Below are 21,640 nucleotides of genomic sequence, written 5' to 3'. Positions count from 1 at the left end.
TCATTTCTGCCGGCATGTTTAGTTGTTTACCCACATTTCTCTTGACAAGTAATAAGTAACATTGAGAAAGGAAAGACAACAAACGTACATCTTAAAAAGTAACAAATAAAATTGACGATGGAAGATAACAAACACACTACGACCGGAATGGAGACATTTTCAATGGAAAATTATGTGAAATGTGGTAAACGGGGCCGGAGTGGGACTTCGGTAGGTTTGTGATAGTTTAAGAGGGAAATTGCCAAGCTACTTCTAGGTAGATCAAATGAATAAAAGAGAACTCAATAAACAAATAATGAAAAGCACGCACAATGAAAAAGAAACGCGTCCTTGATGCCATTTTCCACAACTACTTTGTTTATTTTATACCAAATTGTATATAAATATACATAGGCGGTAGGTTCAACAACTTTGATTGCTTTATAACAAATTGTATATAAATAGATAAAGATTGTAGGTTCAATAACCTTGATAATTTTATACCAAATTGTATATAATTATATATTTTTCCTTTATATTAACAATATTGAAAGTGAGAGCCCTGTAAATATGCGTTTGGCACTCGCTACCAAAGTTGAAAGTTGGATTAAACAAAAGGCACCTCGTAGAATTTGGGGTGTAGAACCACAACTCTCAAGTCTTCAGTCAACTGCACCGTGTATATTTGTGGCGGGTTTATTAATTATAAGAAGAAGAAAATAGTTCCGCCAGAAAATGAAGGCAATGGACAACTGGTCGAGCTTGGGGAAGCTGTGAATCATGGTGCTGGTGTTAATGTCCTACCACGTCGCCCATCGCAATTCCGGTCGTCTTTGATGCCCTCATCTTCCTCTTTTGCTCCCTCGGCCTTGTCTTTCGCCAAATGGATATCTCCGTCCCCGATAAAGCCTCGTCCTCGTCCGCTTTCTCAAAAGGTTGGCTCTACGATGTGTTCATAAGCTTCAGAGGCGAAGACACACGTAAAAACTTCACGGGCCACCTTTATGAAGCATTGACAAGGGCCGGAATCAACGCTTTTATTGACGAAGAAGAACTAAAAAAGGGAGAAGAATTAACAACCGAATTTGAGCGAGCAATCCAAGGTTCTAAGATCTCTATCATCGTCTTCTCTATACGGTATGCGAACTCCAGCTGGTGCCTCGAGGAGCTGGTTAAGATCATGGAATGTAGAAGAACGCTGGGGCAAATAGTTTTGCCGATATTCTATGACGTTGATCCTTCGCATGTCAGGAAACAGACTGACAGTTTTGGACAATTGTTTCTGGAACATATAGATGAAAAGAAGGTAGAGAGGTGGAAGGAAGAGAGGTGGAGAACTGCTCTCACTGAAGCTTCGAATTTGTCTGGCTGGGATCTCAGAAACACCTTGGGCGGGTAATTACTAGTTTCTTCTTTTATGAATTAAGGCTTTAACGTACCTTTGCTTATCAATATCATGTATTATTTTTCTTAGTCCTCTGTTAATAAAATCATACGATAAAGCTTAAACTGTTAAGGCTACACTAATCTCAGCAGGGAACCGCCGGTGAATGGCTGCGTAGGGAAGGGAGGCTGTTTCTGTTTGTTTGTGTTTCTTTTTTAAATTTAATTGATGTTTGCTAAGTTTAAACACAACACCTTAAATAAAATTGTCTTGATTAAATCTCTAGTCATGATAAGTAATTTTGTGTATTAGTTCAATTTCGTCTTGTAGTTGTATAACAATCTTCGTTTTGCTTCTCAACTTGACTAATGCCAGGATTGAAGCAAAGTTTATCAAGAAGATTATTGAGGAAGTCAATAGGAAGCTAAACAACACATATTTAGACGTAGCGCCCTATCAAGTCGGACTAGATTCTCGAGTGCAAGATATCAGTAATTATTTATGCATCGGAGATTCAGATGATGTTCGGGTGGTTGGAATTTTGGGCATGGGTGGAATAGGTAAAACAACGATTGCTAAAGCCATTTATAACGAATTTTGTGAAAGGTTTGAAGGTAAATGTTTCCTTGAAAAAGTGAGGGAAAAGAAACTAGAAAAATTGCAAAAACATCTTCTTTATGATATCTTGCAAATGACCAAGAAAGAGGTAAGCAGTGTTGCTGCAGGGACCGCCTTGGTAAGGGAAAGATTTCGACTCTTAAAGGTACTTGTCATAGTAGATGATGTAGACGATGTGAAGCAGCTACGCGAATTAGTGGGAAATTGCCACTCTTTTCGCCCTGGGAGTAGAATCATCATCACAACTAGAAACGAACGTGTGCTAAAAGAATTTGAAGTTGATGAGATATATCGGGAGAAAGGAATGGATCAAGAAGAAGCTCTTGAGCTCCTAAGTTGGCATGCTTTCAGAAGTAGTTGTTGTCCTAGTCAATATCTTGTGCTCGCAAGAGAAGTTGTCAATTACTGTGGAGGACTACCGCTGGCTCTTGAAGTTTTAGGATCTACTCTTTTCAAACGAAGTGAACATGACTGGAGAAGTATATTGGATGAATTGAAAATGATTCCTCGTGGAGAAATTCAGGCACAATTGAAAATAAGCTACGACGGCCTAAATGATAATTACAAGAGGCGAATATTCCTTGATATAGCTTGTTTTTTTATTGGAATGGACAAGAACGATGTCATGCAAATCTTGGATGGTTGTGGCCTTTATGCAACAACAGGAATCGAGGTCCTCCTTGACCTGTGCCTTGTAACTATTGGTAGAAAAAACAAGATTATGATGCATGATTTGCTTCGGGATATGGGCAGAGATATCGTGCATGCAGAAAATCCCAATTTCCCTGGAGAACGGAGTAGATTGTGGCGTCCTGAAGATGTAAATGATGTATTGATAGACAAATCTGTAAGTACTTTCCCAATTGAACTTTATGTTAAACGTGTAAGCATATGTAAGTTAGTAATCTAACTTTTTTTCTTGCAAAGCCTTTTCTTATTTGGAGTCTGTTTTTTCGGATAGTAGGGAACTGAAAAAATTGAAGGTCTGGCTTTGAATTTGCCGAGTCTTGAAGAGACTAGTTTCAGTACTGAGGCTTTTAGAAATATGAAGAGACTGAGGTTGCTCCAACTAAATTACGTTCGGCTCGCTGGGGGATACCAATGTCTTTCCAAAAATCTAAGATGGTTGTGCTGGCATGGATTCCCATTGGAGTTCATACCAATAGAACTGTGTCAACCAAACATAGTCGCTATTGACATGCGGTACAGCAGCCTCAAACAAGTTCTTTGTGAGTATTCTGGGGTAAGTACAATGCGTAACCTGAACCAAATTAGGAATTATTTTTATGCTATCTGTATCTTCTTTGTGAATTTAAATTTGATTTTTCTTAACAGTTGCTTGGTAAGTTGAAGATTCTGAATCTCAGCCACTCCCACGATCTAACACAATCGCCAGACTTTTCGAAATTCCCAAATCTTGAGAAATTGATACTCAAAGACTGTAAGAGGTTGGCTGAAGTTCACAAGTCCATCGGAGATCTCAAGAGTCTTGTGTTGGTGAATTTGGAAGGCTGTGAAACGCTTAAGGCTCTCCCGAGGAGTTTCTACAAGTTGAAATCTGTCAAAACTCTTGTTCTCAATGGTTGTTCAAGATTCCGAAGTTTGTCTGAGCACTTGGGGAAAATGACGTCATTGGTCACTCTTTATGCAGATGGGACGGCCATAAAAAAAGTACCACCTTCCATCGTACGACTGGGGAAGCTCGAGCGCTTATCTTTGAGTTACTTGAAGTGTCTTTTGCCGCTACCTTCCTTACGAGGCTTACGCTCTTTAACAAGCTTAAGTTTGGCGGGCAACAATTTAGAGGAAGTGCCTAATGATATTGGGAGTAGTCTACCTAGTTTATGCAGCTTATATCTAGGTGACAATAATTTTTGGAGCCTTCCAAGCCTCAGTGGCCTCTCCAAGCTTCATACATTATTCTTGAATGGTTGCAGAAACCTTGTCGAGATCACAGATTTACCAAAACGTTTGGAGCACCTGGGGATGGACGACTGCTCTGCATTAGAAAGAATGCCAGATTTTTCAGGCATGTCGACATACGTGAATATCGGTTCCCCCAAACTCATTGAGTTTCCAGGCGTGGAAAGCGTGTTAAACTCGGGCCACGGAATTGATATGCCAATACACAACAAAGTCACAGATTACCTTCTTAAGGATAGCACGCTACAGGTTCTCTCTCTCTCTCTCTTCCACACACACACACACTCCTCCCTCGCAAATATGCGTGTTGTGTATGTATTACTCACACAAATCTTATTCAACATGGTATAGGGATGGACAGGAGGAGGTGGATGGATGGATCTTGTAGGAAGACAAATTCCCACTTGGTTCAACCATGTCAACGAGGGTACCCAAGTCTCTTTTGAAGTGCCTAAGGAAATTGGTTGTAATGCAAAAGCGTTGGCTGTGTGTGTGGCTTGTGTTCCTCATGATGACGCCATCTCGTTTGATGATATGTGGAAGTCTTATGTTTATGTTATTAATCGCACCAAGCGTACTAGTTTTTGTGTCGAAATAGGAGAGCTTGGTTCCATTGAAGATGTCCTTTGGCTGGGAAATTTATCGTGGTCGGAAACTGAGTTCAATTTGGAAGAAGGCGATTCGGTTTTGGTCCATGCTATTGCACATTGTCCAAATACTGTGGTCAAGAAAATAGGGGTACGTTTAAGATGCGACAAACATATGACTAGAGAAGGTACGTTTGTTTACCGTTACATCCCTTACGAACGGGCCCTAGAAGAAATTTCTACCGAAGATGATGATTTTGATGAGGATATTGATGAGGATGATGACGATGACGATGACGATGACGATGACGATGATGTTGAGGAGGACCAAGACGATGATGAGGATGATGATGAGGAGGAGGAGGACCAAGACGGTGATGCTAATGATGAGGATGATGACAACCTTGATGATGACGACGACGACGACTACGTAAGCTAGGAAACTTTCTGGTTTAATCAGCTAGTTTGCAGATACAGTCTGTATTTTTTTGCTTACCTTGATCTGTTTTTAATATGTTCTCTCTGTTTGAACTTTCTTATTTCTGTGGTGGTTTAATTCAACTTATTAACGCATTTAAGGTTATAATATGTTCAGAGAAGCCCTCTGCTTCTCATGTAGTCGCCAACCGTAAGCGTCAGCGCATGCCTCCTCCCGTCATTCTCCGGGACTTGTCACCCAGCTATTTGCTTCTATTCGCTTCTTTCTTGCCAGGAACCCTTTCTGAGCACCCTATGGCCTGCCAAACTTCTGAAGAGCAGCCAATGATATTGGCAGCTCAAAATTATGCTTTAGATTTGACTCTGTTCTAATCTGCTACTAACAATTTTAATGACGGTTAGTAATTCACAATTGTGATTTGTTGTTTATGTAATTTTTTAGGGTTTTGGGGTAATGAGTCAAGTGAAGGGCTCCGACGACGAGCCTGTGGCTCATTCCCCTGAGACCGACAAGCCCGAAACGGGGAGTATTGAGAGCATTGGAGGAGGAGGAGAAGACGAAGAGGAAGAGCCGGTCGACGAGCCAGACGATCCCATGGAGGATGACGCAGTCAACCCCGCCGCCGTCTTCTGTATCAGGCTCAAGCAGCCCAGGTCCAATTTGCAGCACAAGATGCGCGTCCCCGAGCTTTGTCGCAATTTTAGGTGAATTTTGAAATTCGAGCTCCAGTCTGTTAAATTTTGAGTTTTGTTCATTGAATTATGCTTCTTTTTGTTGGGGGTGGGGGGCATCTGGGTGAATTGTCTTTAAATTTTGGTTTCGAAGCGGGACTGTGAATAAAATGAGAATATTTGTACTGGTGTGAGCTCTGTAGTTTTGTGTTCACGGAGAAAAATTCAAAATATTGTGAAATGAAGCAAGAAAGTGTGATTATATAGTGTATAACGAGATGGGAAGGAGAGAAAAGTTGTTGAATTTGAAATGTGGAGAGAGAAGGATTGATATTGGGGGATTCTATGGCGGGTAGTTTCGAAATTTTAGGTCTTTATTGATTTAGTTACGCCATTGCCCTATGAACCGTTGCCAATCAATAACTTTCCATGATGTGAATAAAGCTGGAAATGAGAATTACCTGCCTTAGTCTGAGAGGTGTACGAGCTATCAGCTTTGTTATGGTCAAGGTTACTAGAACTCTGGAAATGAGAAGCATAAAGGAAAGCTAGTTGGAATAGATATTACTTCCTTAATACCATGACACTGCTAAATTGCCCTGGCCATCGTACATTTATGTTTTAAGTTACGTACAGATGATTTGGCTTTATGTGTAGTCTTTTTGTTGTTTCTCCAGTGCTGTTGCATGGTGCGGGAAGCTGAATGCCATCGCTTGTGCATCAGAAACGTGTGCAAGTATTCCAAGGTTTGTATTGCTTGTTTATGCTCACTTTTTTTCTGACCATGAGAGTTTTGCGTCATGAAATGTGGGATTTGTTCTGGTGTGATAATATGCGTGATGCAAAGAAAAGGATGAATCTTTCTAGAATGTTTAAGAATTGTACTTCCATAAAAAGAAGTTTTTAAGAATTGTAGTTACAGCTTACTTTTAGAAATAGAGCATATTCATATAGGGTCCAAATGGATCATCAAGGAATCACTAGTAAAAAGTAGGAAGCCTGGTTGGTGGGCACTAAGCGTGCTTAAGTTTGGCCTATATTTTATTTCATCTCTTATTAATTAGTTACATTTGTGTACAATTATGAGTCATGACAATTCTTTTTGTTATGGCCTTCTCTGTAGTTCAAATGCAAATGTACCTTTTGGGATTCCCATACATATCGTGATCCCAGAGCGACCAACTGAGCGTGCAGTGTTCAATGTCAATGCAGGTATTTAGATGATTTATTTGCTTTTATATGGGCCTTTGGTTCTTCAGATTCTTTGCCTAAGTTTTCTTCACTGCAACTTATTCAGTGAATAGCTTGATAATTAACTATGAAGGCTTTATAATTCTCTTTGGACTTGCTTAATGCCAATATGCTTTTGCTATGAACATCTACAATGTGTCAAATTTCTTTTTCTTTCCAAGCAACTCTTGCATACGAAGTTGTTTTTTAGCATCCGCAGTCCAATAGTTATTACCTGCTAGCTCATTAAGTGTTCAAATCCCATCTCATTTGGATGCAATTCCCTAAATATTGGAAGAAGTCTCCTGACAGTTGGCATATATTTTTGCATGTCTTTTTCATTCGATGCTTGGTTAGGAAGACCTTTGATGTTTTGCTTTTGCTTTTGCTTTCCTAAATGTTGGTTCTAATTCTGTGAACCATGATAGTTTTGAATACATTTTGCAGATTCTCCTCGTGATTCTGTTCAGTTTATTGAATGGTCTCCTACTTCTTGCCCTCGTGCCTTACTAATTGCCAATTTCCATGGGAGAGTAACAATCTGGACTCGGCCTTCTCAAGTAAGCTAGACTTGTTGTACTGATTTCTTCTTATGCAGATAACCTTTTCCCCTTGCAAGCTTTTGATGTGGCCTTTCCATTAACAACTAAATTGCAATAATCTTGGCCAATTTTTGCTTTCTATTTTATTTTATAATATGATGAAATGTTTATATTTGATCTATATTTGATCTATCTGCTTAGGGGCCAGCTAATCTCGTACACGATACCAGCCGCTGGCAACAAGAGCATGAATGGCAGCAGGATATTGCAGTTGTTACAAAGTGGCTGTCCAGAGTGTCCCCAGTAAGCAATTTTGTTGTATGCTACTCATCTGATTTAAAGGATATGTTTGTGTTTCTTGTTCTGCCCATCTGAATGTACTTTGTTCTTTGAAATGTAACATATTAGATTGCTTATTGTTTATATGTAGATCGCATTTTATTTCTGCTGGTGTGACTGCAGTATCCTTTTTCAGATGATGTTGATGGTTAATGATTTTTTAAATCTTTTTTTTTTATGAAAAGTCAACCTTTGAAGAAAAATCTCTTTCACAGCAGTCTCAAAATTCAGGTTTTTTTTTTTCCTTCATTGCAATGTCTCTTAATTTCTAGCTATCTTATTTTCCATTTTATTTCTGCTGGTGTTCGATTGGTATCTGATGCAATATTTTGTTATTTGTTTCAGCTCGGTGGCCCAGTTTTCTGTGCGTCTGTTCTGTTTTCTCTTCAGGCTCTGTTCAGCTTCATTGGTCCCAGTATCCTCCTAATCCGACTAGTGCTGCACCAAAGTGGTTTCAAACAAGCAAGGGACTCTTGGGTGCTGGGACTAGTGGGATCATGGCAGCTGATGCTATCATAACAGACAGTGGTGCCATGCATGTCGCAGGCGTTCCAATTGTAAACCCATCTACGGTTGTTGTTTGGGAGGTCGCTCCTGGCCTAGGAAATGGATTTCATGCAACTCCAAAGATTAGCACAACTGATGGGGTCCCACCTTCAATGAATCCACCCAATTGGGCAGGTTTTTCCCCTTTGGCTACATATTTGTTTAGCTGGCAAGATTATCTATTAGTTGAAGCAAAGCAAGGGGGAAAGCAGACAGATCCAGATTTCAGTGATACTGTACCACTTCATTCCTCTCCAGTTTCTAATTTTTCAGCATATGTGAGTCCCGAGGCTGCATCTCAATCTGCAACTACCACTACAAGGGGATCTGGAGTTACTGCGGTTGCCTTTGATCCAACCCGTGGTGGTTCTGTCATAGCTGTTGTCGTAGTTGAGGGTACTAATTGTCTTCTTCCTTGAAAACCTTTATTTTTTTTCTCTATTCTTTGTGTTTGGAATTCAATTGCAAGTTGTTGGTGTAACGAAGCATGCATTTATTTGTTTATTTGTTAATCTTTTCTAATCCAGATGTACTTTTTCCCTAAAAATTTCTCAGAAAATTGGTTTGTTAGTTTTAATTTTGAACAACATAAACCAGTGTGTCATTATTTCTCGTTTTCGTACAATCTTTGTTTCCATACTTCTGTGTTCTTGTTGAGTGGTAGTCTTATGCATTTTCTCACCTTTTGAAAAGTACTTTTTCAGCTTTATTATTGCAAGACCTTTTGAATGGATCTCCTTGCCATCTTTTCTGCCTTCTGTTTACTGTTTTTTTTTTGTTGGTATCTTTACCTTACCTTTGATTCTGTTGTACTATTTAGAGTTCTATTCTATCTGGCCTGTTAGGTAACGACAACCCTTTTTTTTCCTGATTAGAAACTAAGTTTTCTTAGAAATACGTCTGAACTATAGTAGTTGCATGAATTGAATCATGAGTGCAGGACAATACATGTCTCCTTATGATCCAGATGAGGGTCCATCAATTACAGGATGGAGAGTACAAAGCTGGGAATCATCACGTCAGCCTCTTGTTCACCAAATCTTTGGAAATCCTACTTCCAGTTTTGGTGGGCAGGCACCAATGCAAACTGTTTGGCTATCCAAAGTGGACACAAGCATACAACCAACTAATGATTTTAAAAGTCACCAAGCAGCAGCGACAACAGCAACCACTGATGCAAGGAAGACTCCTGATTCTGGCATAGAGAAAGTAAAACGAGTCAGTTTTGATCCTTTTGACCTGCCAAGTGATGTTAGAACACTTGCTCGAATAGTCTATTCTGCTCATGGTGGTGAGATTGCTGTTGCTTTCCTCCGGGGTGGGGTCCACATCTTCTCTGGTCCGAACTTTGCACCTGTTGATAACTACCAGATTAACGTTGGATCTGCAATTGCTACCCCTGCCTTCTCATCGACAAGCTGCTGTTCAGCTTCTGTTTGGCATGATAGTGGTAAGGACCGTACAGTTTTAAAAATAATACGTGTTCTTCCTCCTGCTGTTCCAAGCAGCCAAGTGAAGGTAAACTCGTCAACCTGGGAACGGGCCATTGCCGAAAGGTACTTCTTCCACCTTGATGAACCTTGAATCCCTGAAATGATTTTTTGTGGATGTTCAAGTTTCAATAGAGTGATGGTCACCATGGCAGGTTTTGGCGGAGTCTTTTCGTTGGGGTTGATTGGTCGGATGTTGTTGGCTGTACGCGGAGTGCTGCAGAGGATGGCATTGGTAATAACTTTGGATTCTTTTTGGTGGTATTGTCGTGTGACTGATGAATAGCAAAGTATTTCTTGAAAAATTAGGAAACAAATTATAGGTCTCCAATTTTTTATATATGCGTTTCATGCAAAATTTCTTTGTAAATGATGTGCACAACCTTCTGATTGTGTTTTTTTGTTTGTTCGTTGCAGTTTCTCTGAACAGTGTCATTGCGGTACTGGATGCAAATTTTCATTCTCTTCCTTCTGCTCAACGCAGACAACGATTTGGTCCTGTAAGTTTTTAGCTATGACGCAGGTTTTTCAAGATGCTTATAAATTTTCTTGTACATAATAATTTTTTCATGACAATTAGGACCAAAGGTGTCATTTTAGTGAAATTATTTGCTGCATTTTACAGTGTTATAAATCTTGATGCATTAACAGTTTATTACACAATCTCGGAGATGTTTTGTTCATAATTACTCATGTGCGCGCCTCTAGAATATTGATAAAAAATTTCAGACATATGATGTAATATATTTTGTTTGTGCAAGTAGTGAAATATAAGAGGTCGCACTTGGTGCGATGGCAAGTGCCTTCGCCCATGAGCGGTAGGTCTCGGGTTCGAGACTTGGGAGCAGCCTCTCCATAAAATGGGGGTAAGGCTAGCCGACATTCACCTCTCCCAGACCTTACGTAAAGCGGGAGCCTTGTGCACTGGGTACGACCTTTAAGTAGTGAAATATGCTGAATTTAAATGAATTCATGACACATAATTTTTTCTTATATGAATGGCCTGGTAGTGTCGAACATGCTCATCTGGAATTTAAAAGAAAAAGAAAAAAGACTTTTGCTGTTAAAGCCAATTGACAGTACAAGCAAGAGATGTTAACAGTTCTACTTGCCAAGCAAAAGATTACCAAGAAAAAAAATCACCTAGAAAAAGGACTCATAAAATTATATCTGTTTTGATGCAGTGTCTCGACAGGTTAAAGTGCAGGCTACTTGAAGGTACAAATGCACAAGAAGTTAGGGCAATGGTTCTAGACAAGCAAGCCAGGTTGTTAAATCCATCTGCTTTGGTACCAGAGCCATGGCAGGCATCTGGTGAAACGTTATCAGGCATTGATCCTGAAGCAACGGCTGTTGAACCAGCACTAGTTCCACATATTCAGGTTTTCTATTGACTGTTGAACTTCTTAATCTTTAACATATTCTTTTCTCTTGTTGAAAGTTACTCGCTGAAAAATGGTCATGTTTGACAATATTTTTTCTGATTGGCTATACAGAATATGCCCCGGCCTAGAGGTGCAGATGCTGCTGGTCTGTTGCTCCGAGAGCTAGAACTCCGCCCTCCAGCCGAAGAGCAGCGAAGGCGCAATATGTACGGAGAGCCTTGGTCTGGTCCAGATGATATGGGTCCTCAAGATGATAACACCAAGCTATGTAATTCTTCACACCCACCTGATTCCGGATCTTTGGAAAGTTGTGATGTTTATTATGGAGTCGATGGCCTGTTGCCGAGGAAGCGCAGGATGTCTGAAAGAGATGCAACGTTTGGCCTAAACACTTCTGTGGGTTTGGGGCAATGTTTTAAAAGGCAAAGGCATAGGCGAAGTGGTTCATGGTAGCCCCGCCTAGGCAATGTGCTTCACCTCACAGAGGGACCTGAAATTTGATATATATTTGATATATATATATATATAATTATTTATAAAATACCGTACTTTGTAAAACAAATACTAAAATATTTGTCTTTTAAATATTGTCATATTGTACTTGGAAACTATGTCATATTGTCATATTGTCTTTAAAATATGACCTCAATATTGTCATATTGTCATATTGTCTTATTGTCTTTAAAATATGTCATATTGTCTTTAAAATATGTCATATTGTGTTTAAAATATGTCATATTGTCTTTTAAATATTGTCATAATGTACTTGGAAACTATGTCATATTGTCTTTAAAATATTGTAGTTATTTATTTTATTGTAAGCAACTACAGAGAACTTCAAGATAAATAAGTCTAAGTGACCACAATTATAGAGAATTTTATACGAAATAAAAGGCTGAAGGATGCAATTATAAGCAATTCTAAAGGAAATAAAGGCTGGGTGAAGGAATTATTATTAGTCACTGACTAATACAATGATTTGGAACTGAGCAAGTAAAAACATCGTGCAGCTACACTTGAATTTAGCAAATGAGACAGATAAGGAACTCGGCCCTTTCGAAGTTTGTTTATCACAAGATGATTCACGTGAGGAGAATGTTGTTGTGATTAATGGTCTTCAAACTGTGGTAATGCTTTAAATCATCTTTCAAATTTTGTTTTTGACAAGTATGCCCCAAAGTCTACTTCAACATACGATTTTAGATGCTATCATGGTGATATCCTGTTCAAGCCCTTCTTGTAGGTTTCGTCGGTGCCTTTTTTCATTTTCGATTGCTTATAGTGACCTCAATATTTTAACAGATCCTGTATACTCTCTGAACTTTGAGACCGCATGAGTTAGATTACTTAACATGATGAAAGATAAATTAGGAACCATGATTTATGAATTTGAAATCACAAACAGGTTTTGCCGAGGGTTGAGGCGTTTGGTTCCACAAATTTCAATCTGGCACGCGAAATTCTAAATTTCTATGTTTTATGAATCCAAACAAGGTAATTGGTGCATATCAATTTATAAATTCTGACTTTTATCCAAATTCCAAGTTTATTTCCCTCATCCAAACATAGTGTTATAGATTCAGTTGAAACATCTTTGGTAAATGATAATCACAATGGAGATGATGCTCTCTGAACCCCGCAACCTAAATGTAACCAGTCATCTTTCGGCAATATAACATTGAGATTATTACCGTGAAAAATATTTGCCCTTCATACTTTCATCTATTTGAGTAGTTTCTTAGAGTAGCTGTTTTCTAATGCAGAACCTGATTGCCACTAAACTTGGAGTTCAGAGGATCACGGGCATTACTGTGTTTAACATAAGAGAGAAAAAGTCATACGACCCTTTGCCAGATATGGAGGTTAGTCTCTTTTGGATAAAACATTTGCGAATTGTGCTGAAATAGTTGGTGCCATCTAAACTACAACTCTGAATGCTTTTGGTTTTCATTCTATTCTGATCAACCTTCTGGACTTGTTGCAGATTTTTGTGGATCTCGACTAATCAATGCTTAGGTTTTACCGGTTTTGCTTCCCGTCTTGTGTGGGGATTATCAAACATGGAGCAGATGCCATGATCTGTCTCTTCAATGAGCTTTAATCAAGTTCAAGTCCTATTACTGGTGATATTTTCCCTCCTCCGGCTTTCGATGACCTGCTTTAGTAATCTCTTCCTTCCCTAACCAAGCATTTGACAGTTTGATTACATTTAGGAACTATTGTATAGTTGTAAGATTAGAATGACCGAAAACGTGCTTCACATCTAGTTGTGACACGATGAAACGCACGTAGTCTATAAGGAAATTACAGATTTCTGATACAATTGCTTGGAAACTATTGTTACATAAGACGAACTCCATTTTTTCTCTCCCTCCATTTCTTGGAAACTTGCGATGAAATTATTGTTCGATTCCTGATGTTGGTGAATCACATAATGGTGGCTAGAGAGGTTGAAATGCCTTTGTAGGTCTTCCTAGCTTGCGGAAGGATGAAACTTCGTGACTTTGCAACCAGCTTGTTTTTTTGAAAAAACAAAAAGCAGTTCATTTCTACCAGCATGTTTAGTTGTTTACCCACATTTCTCTTGACAAGTAACAAATAACATTGAGAAAGGAAAGACAACAAACGTATATCTTGAAAAGTAACAAATAACATTGATGAATGAAGAATTAATAAACATACAATGACCGGAATGGAGATATTTTCAATGGAAAATTATGTGAAATGTGGTAAACGGGGCAGCAGTGGGGGCTTAGGTTTGTGATAGTTTAAGAGGGAAATTGGCTAGATACTTCTAGGTAGATCAAATGAATCAAAGAAAACTCAATAAACAAATAAAGAAAAGCACGCACAATGAAAAAGAAACGCGCGGAAATCATGTCACATAGCCATTGAGGTATAGGAGCCCACTCACACATAATGCCACATTTTATGGGTTGTTACTTGTTATACAATCCTTTCTTAAAATAATATTCATTTTCTAGGTAAAATGTCACACGAAGTAAAACTTCAGAGAAACAACTCCGTACAGTTCTTTTATTTATAATACGTAGACACTCATACAAAACGGAAAATAAATTATAGGGAATATGTACATGAATTGAAATTAAACCAAATAAAAATGAAAGCTCCAGATAATTATTCTTAACCGTTAAAATGTAAATAAGTTTCTCTCTTTCATGTTAAGCTTTCTCCATTTTAAAATTGAAGAAACAAAACCCATAGATTTAAATAACCATGTGAATCTTACCCTCAAATGTTTCATAAGCACAGAAACTATCTAAGATGTTGTTCTCTCTTTGCAAATGCAACCAGCAAAACAAATCAAGCAACTAAAAAAAACAAAAGGGTAAATAACAAAGCTCAAAAATCCTAGCACCAAAAAGTCCTAAACAGGATAAAAATGGGCAAAAAAACATATAAACTCTGTCACTAACCCTCTTAGCACCAATCAGAACCCCAAACCAAGGCAAAACCGCAAATTAGTTTAAAAACAAGTTACTCCAAACAACTAATATCACAATGAAAGAAACCTAAAGTGCTGCCTTTTTTTTTTCACTGATGAAAAACCTGACAACAACACACAAAAATACCACAATAATTGAACAAAAATTTGGAAGCAGCGGAAAAAAAAAATGAAGAGCAAAACGAAATTACTTCTGAGAACGACACAGAAGGACAAAGAAGAAAGCGAGAGCAAGAAGAGAAATGAAAAGCCAGGGAAAAAAAAAAGCAAACAAACCCAACTAAGGGCTGGTTTGGTATTGCTGTGCTTTGAAAAAAAACTGCTTCTGCTGTGCTGTGAAAAAAAAAACAGTTGTGAAATAAAGCAGCATAGTGTTTGATAAACTTTTTTTGTAAAAGTTCTTTTGGAAAAAAAAAACAGTATGATAGTATTTGGTAAACTTTTATGTAAAACAGCTGTGACGGTGTAAAATGACAAAAAAAGGTATATTACTAGATGTGCCATTAATTTAATTTTCTTAACCAATAAAGGTGAATTACTAAATATACTTGTTGTGGTCTATTTTATCTGACAGAGGGACTAGGGCCGGCGGCAGAGAGAGAGAGGAGAGAGATGTGTGTTTGTAGAATTGTAGGGGAATGTGTGTGTTGTTATCCCTCCTACATTATGCCTTTATTTATAGTAGTAAAGGGAGAGAAGATATTCCTTCTTCTCCAAGTAATACAAGTTGTAATAGGAAAGGATAACTAGAATCAAATCTTATCTAGGATTTAGACAATCATACTTAAACTAGGAATGTTTACAACACTCCCCCTTGAGTGGGTAAATACTCAAGGTAGATTCAGCATCATGCAGAAGTTGAGGAAGTCGACTCGTTGGCACTGATTCCAAGGAACAACGCTTATTCTCAATAAGGTAGGAACTTGCATAAGTAGTAAGTCTCACTAAAAAAACCCTAAGGCTATGGCAAAAACCCAAGTAGGGACAAAATCCATAGTTTAAGGAAAAATGCGTGAGAAATGCAAAGTCAAAAGAAACGTCTACAGGACGTCATCAGGGATATGACCAGCCCAAGGTGGGTGCCTCGTTAAAACCTAGTTAGGTAGCAAAAACCCAGTGGGAAAAATGCTCCTAATCGTAGGGAAAAAGAGTACATTAAGATCAAGCAAGTATCTAGAAGATACTCCCCCTGAGTTTGACATAATTCCAAAGAGAAATAGCAAAGTTACAACTCAGAAAGTTTATGCATACCAATTCCATGAACAAGCTTTTGAAACGTCGCCTTCGGTAGTGATTTGGTGAAGAGGTCGGCCAGATTATCTTGTGATCGGATTTGCGTGACTTCAATCTTCTGATGCTCTTGTTGTTGATGTGTAAAGAAGAACTTCGGCGCAATATGTGTGGTGTTGTCTCCTTTGATGTAACCCTTCTTGAGCTGTTCGATGCAAGCTGCGTTGTCTTCAAAAATCGTCGTCGGGGCATTAACGGCGGGATGAAGATCACAGGAGCTTCGAATATGGCCCACTACTGCTCTCAATCAAAAGCATTCCCGAGTTGCTTCATGTAAGGCGAGAATTTCAGCATGGTTAGACGAAGTGGCAACTAAGGTCTGTTTAGTTGACCTCCAAGATATTGCGGTGCCTCCAACGGTAAAGACATAACCCGTTTGAGAACGCGCCTTGTGCGGATCAGATAAGTATCCAGCGTCGGCATAACCAACAAGGCGAGAATCAACCCGATGAGCATAGGGTGCGGCATCACTCGAGGATTCGTAGGGATAGAATAAGCCCAAATCCGTAGTACCCTTAAGGTAACGGAAGATGTCTTTCACGCCAGTCCAATGTCTGCGTGTTGGTGCATTGCTGTATCTTGCCAAAAGATTAACAGCGAAGGAGATGTCGGGTCTAGTGCATTGAGCTAAGTACAATAAAGCGCCTATCGCACTTAGATAAGGAACTTCAGGCTCCAAAATCTCTTCATCATCCTCCTTCGGACGGAAGGGATCTCGCTTTGCATCTAGCGTACGAACGACCATAGGAGTACTCGAAGGCTTCGCTTTATCCTCATTAAAACGGCGTAACACCTTCTGGGTGTAGTTCGATTGATGTACTAAGATTCCATCCGAACAATGCTCTATCTCGAGACCGAGACAGTATCGAGTCTTACCTAGATCTTTCATCTCAAATTCCGACTTCAGGTGCGAAACAGTTCTCGCGAGCTCTTCAGGAGTTCCGATGAGATTCATGTCATCGACATATTACTGCAACAATCGCAAATCCGGAATGTGACTTCTTAATGAACACACAAGGGCATAGTTCGTTATTCACATATCCCTGACTAGTCAAATACTCACTTAAACGGTTATACCACATTCTTCCGGATTGTTTCAAACCGTATAGTGAACGCCTCAGCCGAATTGAGAGCGTGTTCCGGGGTTTGGAAATATTTGAACCAGTCAATGTAAGTCCTTCGGGAACTTTCATATAAATTTCCGTATCAAGATCCCCATAGAGATACGCGGTTACTACGTCCATCAGCTGCATATCCAGTTTTTCGGAAACTACCAAACTGATAAGGTATCGAAAAGTAATCACATCCATAACGGGTGAGTAAGTTTCGTCATAGTCAATCCCGGGGCGTTGTGAGAAACCTTGTGCTACAAGACGAGCTTTGTAACGCACAATTTCGTTCTTCTCATTACGCTTCCGAACGAAAACCCACTTGTAGCCAACGGGCTTCACATGTGGAGGAGTAGGAACTACAGGTCCAAACACCTTACGTTTCGCAAGTGAATCAAGTTCGACTTGGATTGCTTGTTTCCAGTTTGACCAATCAGCTCTACGTCGACATTCATCAACGGAACGCGGTTCAATGTCATCGCTCAACATGATCTCAGTAGCTACTGCAAATGCTAATGCATCGTCGACAATCATCTCATTTCTACGCCACACATCATCTAAGCTAGCATAATAGACCGAAATCTCATGATTCTCGGGAGGAGGATTCGTCTCTTCAAGGACGCTTCCATAATCTAGAATTTCCTCATGAGTTGGGTAAAATGAGTAAGCGATAGTCGGATTCACGGTAGGCTCTTTAGGACCTTGTGTCGTGGTTTTCCTCTTCCGGGGGTGTGAATCCTTTGAACCAAGGGGTCTGCCACGCTTTTGTGTAGGGGCAGATGATTGGCTAGCCGCTAATGTACGTGGATCGCCAGAATTGGCGTCCCGGGCTTCCAGGAGGGTAGTCCGTCGTACATTTGGTACATCCATCTTTGCAGGCGTATTCGCAGCTGGAATATGTGATCTTGTCACGCGCGCTAGATCGGTGAAAGCATCTGGCATGCTCTGAGCTATGCTCAGGAGATCTAATATGCGCTGCACTTCAGCTTCAGACTGAGCGGTGCGGGGATCTAAATGAGACAAAGTGGGAGTCGTCCACGATAATTCGCGTCATTCATTAGGAACGTTGATGTTCTTATCTCCCCCTAACGACGGGAAGACTGTCTCATAGAAGTGACAATCCGCGAAACGAGCGGTAAACAGATCGCCTGTCAAAGGTTCTAAGTAACGAATAATCGAAGGAGAATCATATCCGACATAGATTCCCATCCTTCGCTGAGGCCCCATTTTTGTACGTAAGGGCGGCGAGATCGGCACATAGACCGCATAACAAAAAACGCGCAGATGCGATATGTCGGGTTCGCATCCGGTGACCAACTGAAGGGCACTAAATGGTTGTGTCGCAACAGGCCTCAGGCGGACCAACTTTGCTGCGTGCAATATTGCATGGCCCCAAGCAGCGATCGGGAGCTTGGTACGTATGACCAACGATCGAGCAATCATTTGTAAACGCTTAATGAAAGCCTCTGCCAGGCCGTTCTGGGTGTGAACATGGGGTACAGGATGTTCAACTTCAACCCCAACCGACATGCAATAGTCATCAAAAGTTTTAGATGTGAATTCTCCAGCATTATCCAATCGAATAGATTTGATCGGATAATCAGGGTGGTGAGCCCTGAGCTTGATAACCTGAGCCAACAGTTTGGAGAATGCAGCGTTCCTTGTGGACAACAAGCACACGTGTGACCAACGTGTAGAAGCGTCAACCAAAACCATAAAATATCTAAATGGTCCGCAGGGAGGTTGAATCGGTCCACAAATGTCCCCCTGAATCCGTTGTAGAAAAATGGGAGGATTCGAACGAATCTTGTCATAAGAAGGCTTAGTAATAAGCTTTCCCATAGAACATGTTTGGCATGCAATTTCATGGATCGAACCTAAGCTTCGGGTTAGTGGATGCCCGTGTGAAGTTTTGAGGATACGGCGCATCGCTATTCGTCCAGGATGTCCCAAACGATCATGCCAAAGTGTAATTTCGTGCGCGGTCCCTGTGGTAGGGCCGGCCACATAGTGGCATTCTATGGGGCGTATGGTCGTAGTATACAGACCACTCGGGTTACGCTCCATCTTCTCTAGAATACGCTTCTGGCCATATTCGTAGGAAGTTACGCACAGAAATTCAACTCCGTTTTCTACGTGGGTTTCAGCGTGGTAATTGTTATCTCTAATGTCCTTGAAACTTAGTAACGTTCTTCCGGAACGTGGAGAATAGAGTGCCTCAGCAATGGTCAAGATTGTACCATTGGACAACATTATATGTGCCTTACCGTATCCTTCGATCAGGTTGGATGGGCCTGAGAGGGTTGTCAGAGGTGCATTCTTAGGTACGAAGTTAGTGAAATAGATGCGTTCACGCAAAACAGTATGCGTGGTTGCACTATCTGCCAGACAACTAACTTTCCCACTAGTCATACCTAGAATGAAAAATTAATTTGAATCGGTCACATGCATAAAAGTTTATAAAAACAAGTATCAATTCAAAATAATTTCATTTATTCAAGGATTAAAAACTTAATATCCAAAATAAATCGCCAACTAATAATCCAAAACATAAAGGAAAATTGTTCAAAATCAACCAAAAAACAAGGTGGGGTTCGGCCACAAGGTGGAATTCGGCCCCAATTGTCTTATTTTAACTGAAAAATAAGTCTATGTCTAAGATTCTAATCTTCCATAGGAGTGGTATCCTCCTGAAAATCAGAAACCTCCATCTTTGTAGTCTCCGGTTCGTCCACTTGCAGGAAGTTTGATTCAAACTTCGTACGACGAGAATGATATGCATCCACAACCTTCTTGGGAGCACGGCAAATACGGGACCAATGGTCCTTGGAACCACAACGATAGTGTTGGAAATGTGCCCTAAAGCCAATCATGTGATGATACTTTACGGACATTTCACATGTTAAACTAATCCAGTTTAACATATAAAGGGCATACATTATTGTTTGAGCCGTCTCATATAAATGTTATATGCTTAAACAATAAAGTCCAAGGAATATGTGATTGGGAGAATGTAATCTAATGAAGTTAGATTCTTGAGACCATTCTTTCGTAGACACATCCTAAACGTTCCTGATCATAGGATTGCCAATTGGGCATTGACAGTCCGTCAAGATCGGTACGTACTATGTCTTCTCTCAGGGAGAGTGATTAGTCTCTAGTCATTGGTGTGTGTGACATCAAGACAAGTACGGTAGGTGCTCAATAGAGAATGAGTTCACTGAACGCGATCAACGAAGAGTTCTCATATTCCATGTCACATGAGAACTCATGGTTGGGATAATGCAAAGTAGTCATTTGACCTGAGGCATCATAGTTGTCTTGTGGTTAAGACCTTGATCTTTGATTATGTCAAAGTCATCCCACCAGGAGGGTGTCCACGGCATCGTTGGGGTCAAGCCGCTTAGCTATGGAGACAAGTGAATGCGCAACAAGGGATCTCTAACCTTCAAACCGTTTGAAGGAGAATACTCTCTGATATGATTTGAATCTCTGGCCAGAGTATGAATGAGATTTGGGAATGCGTTCCTAATCACATTCAAGGTAATCATATAAGCACAAGACACACATTGGATAGTAGACATGAGAAAATAAACTATCAAACCAAACAATGTGGTCAAGAGTATTAGATTAGAGAAGGACCGTATTGCATTTGTAATCCCAGACTGAATAGGTTCTCCACCTCTTCTGATTAGCTTGGGTAACCATGACATACGGCTAGGTGTCACTCATGGTTTGTGGAAGCCCTAAACGTGTGTAATCACTAAAGGGAGAATTGAAAATAGTTTCAATTCACAATCGATGTAAAATGGTTTTAATCGCCCACTACCTCGCTAAAAGGAACCTAATGGATCGCACACCGTGAAAGGTGGAGATTGGAGATTAAACGGAAATGAGTAAGAATGATTAAATGGTTTAATCATTTATTTATGGCAAGGATTAATTAATATGTTAATTAATCAAACGAATAAGTTCGTTAAAGACTTCGGGATAGTTTTGGACCTTAAGGCCCAATGGGCTTCGAACGTCAAGCCCATTAACTTAAGTTGTATGACAATTTAATGAATGAAGATTCATTAAAGCCCAAAAGCCCAAAATCCCCTAAATGGCCGGCCATAGTGTGATGAATTAGGGTTGTTTGGTTATTTAGGTCACTTAAAGAAGTGACTATATAAATGACTTTATAACTAAATATTCATTAAGTGAAAAATGGGTTTATTTTAGGGAAAAATGGGTGAGAATTGTCTCTCCATTTCTCTCTAAAGAGGCCAACACCTTGGAGGGTACATCTAGCAATCCTACTACTCCAAGGTCACTCATTCATCATCCAATCTCTCCTTGGTGTAGAGACTTAGAGGTTCTCAATTTTGGGAACTTGGAGAACCTATTCTTCCATACAAATCCATGGATCTAAGAAGCAAGGAATGAAGGCCCCTATCTCTTTGGGTGATTAGCCTTTGCTTATGCAAAGAGGAATCTACAAAGGTATTAATTTCAACTCACTTATTTTTGAGTTGATTATTGGTTCACCAATCTACTAGGCTTTGAATTTCATGGGTAAATGTTTTGTTTTTGAGTGCATGTAAGCATGATTCCGCCTTTAATTGTTAATTGCATGCTATATGATGTTGCTCAAATGAAC

At 39.8% G+C, this 21,640-nt stretch overlaps 1 protein-coding gene across 2 annotated transcripts; it reads left to right on the top strand.

Moving 5' to 3' along the window:
• Positions 1-464: 464 nt before the first annotated feature.
• Positions 465-11,807, top strand: LOC103419738 (mediator of RNA polymerase II transcription subunit 16-like). 2 transcript variants are annotated; one of them, XM_070821486.1, is made up of 17 exons: positions 465-1,374; positions 1,739-2,828; positions 2,946-3,224; positions 3,317-4,153; positions 4,256-4,921; positions 5,372-5,634; positions 6,279-6,347; positions 6,725-6,813; positions 7,279-7,391; positions 7,575-7,676; positions 7,898-7,943; positions 8,058-8,654; positions 9,199-9,814; positions 9,904-9,983; positions 10,166-10,248; positions 10,933-11,130; positions 11,245-11,807. In XM_070821486.1, the coding sequence occupies exons 1-17, from the start codon at positions 863-865 to the stop codon at positions 11,584-11,586; spliced, it is 5,982 nt and encodes a 1,993-aa protein (XP_070677587.1). In that variant the 5' UTR covers positions 465-862; the 3' UTR covers positions 11,587-11,807. The 2 variants fall into 2 exon arrangements, with proteins under 2 accessions (XP_070677587.1, XP_070677588.1); XM_070821487.1 differs by having other exon boundaries at positions 621-1,374; positions 2,943-3,224.
• Positions 11,808-21,640: the final 9,833 nt, after the last annotated feature.

The sequence above is a fragment of the Malus domestica genome, chromosome 05 (genome assembly GCF_042453785.1).
Source record: "Malus domestica chromosome 05, GDT2T_hap1".
Classification (NCBI taxonomy): Eukaryota; Viridiplantae; Streptophyta; class Magnoliopsida; order Rosales; family Rosaceae; genus Malus; species Malus domestica.
The sequence above is the reverse complement of the archived record's forward strand: the minus strand, read 5'-3'. Positions and strand labels throughout refer to the sequence as shown.